General features: G+C 32.1%; 2 protein-coding genes across 2 annotated transcripts in view; both read right to left on the bottom strand.

Moving 5' to 3' along the window:
• Positions 1-531, bottom strand: part of LOC108570873 — a 5,829-nt gene extending 5,298 nt beyond the window's left edge. The window contains exons 1-3 of the mRNA XM_017932802.1: positions 515-531; positions 290-410; positions 71-207 (exon numbers count right to left, since the gene is read on the bottom strand). Of these exons, the coding sequence (XP_017788291.1) occupies positions 71-207; positions 290-410; positions 515-531 (275 nt within the window). The remainder of the gene's footprint in view (positions 1-70; positions 208-289; positions 411-514) is intronic.
• Positions 499-1,311, bottom strand: part of LOC108570938 (protein phosphatase 1 regulatory subunit 16A) — a 9,014-nt gene continuing 8,201 nt past the window's right edge. Inside the window, exon 10 of the mRNA XM_017932877.1 lies at positions 499-647. Within this exon, the coding sequence (XP_017788366.1) occupies positions 568-647 (80 nt within the window). The 3' untranslated portion in view covers positions 499-567. The remainder of the gene's footprint in view (positions 648-1,311) is intronic.

The raw sequence follows: 1,311 nt of genomic DNA, 5'->3' as shown, positions 1-1,311 counted from the left end.
CCGTGTGTCCAAATATTTCATATATGTATATATATGAAATTTCTGCAAACTTATAATACAGAACACTTACTCTTCAGCCGGGTAAAACTTTTCGAATTTTCTAATCTCAGTGAGAACCAGACCTGTACGTTTGTGCTGCTCTTGTTCACGTGACTTTTCAGCCAACGACTTTTGTTCTTCATCATGATACAAAATCAACGACATATACTGAAATCAAGAAATAAATCATTTTTAAATAATCAACAGGATTTTAAATTAAACATTTATAATAAAAGCCAATTATATTTACTTGTCTCTTAATCTTTGTAGTAACACCATACTCATGATTCTGCCAAAACAAAGCAAGCAGTTGTGCATACGATATTAGATTTGGATCGTACTCTACATCGACAACTTCCGTGTGATCCCCACTGCAATGAGAATAGTATAACAAATTATTGATGAAATTTATAAAAAATGATCTAAAAAACAGTAATGTACATGGCTCTATATGTCGGCGATTCTTTTTGTCCACCAGCGTATCCAACGCATGTCCTGATTACGCCAGGTAAAACGCCAAAAAGACAATCACCAGCCCAAAAGCATCCCATTCCAAATGTTGCGCGTTTTGGTTGGATTTCTTCCAATTGTCCGGGCATCTTGTATGACTATCGTCATCAACACGCGTCAAATTACACAGAAATACATGAAAAAAAAGAAAAATAAATATACTTAGTAGAGGTACAGAAATGGCAGCTGAAATTGAATCAATCAGATTATAACATCAATGCCAGAGAAACAAGTACAAATCATATGATTCACGTGTCGTGAAGATTTTACTACAATCTAATTTGATAAAGAACCGTGAAACCTATTAAGTAACGGTGACACTGAAAATAACCGAAATGGACAAATAATGATCGAAGATTTTATTATGCAGGCATTTCTATTAGAAATTCGTATAATATACACATTTTTCTAGTGTTAATAAGATTAACGAAATTTATATAATGGTAATTTTATCGAAATAACATTTTTATATTTTTTAAGTTTGAAGCAAGAAAAATATCGTAAATACGAGCACAAAATAGTTACAAATATTTTGATAGTGATTCCTATCTAGAAATTTATCTATTGCTTGTTTATAATATTATTTTAACGTCGTTTATTGACCTGGCATTTTTATGTTTAGAAATGGTCCTTTTGCGACACCCGTTGTATAGAAGGTACAGGTCCGATGCGTGTACAAAAAAAAGCGCGTTCACATGTACAGGGTGAACCATATAAATTGATCATCTTAATTATTTTCGTTTTTAATAGATTAATCCACGT

This window comes from Habropoda laboriosa, unplaced genomic scaffold, assembly GCF_001263275.1.
Source record: "Habropoda laboriosa isolate 0110345459 unplaced genomic scaffold, ASM126327v1 scaffold90, whole genome shotgun sequence".
In the NCBI taxonomy this organism is placed as follows: Eukaryota; Metazoa; Arthropoda; class Insecta; order Hymenoptera; family Apidae; genus Habropoda; species Habropoda laboriosa.
Note: the sequence above shows the minus strand (reverse complement) of the source record. Positions and strands in the feature narration are given on the sequence as shown.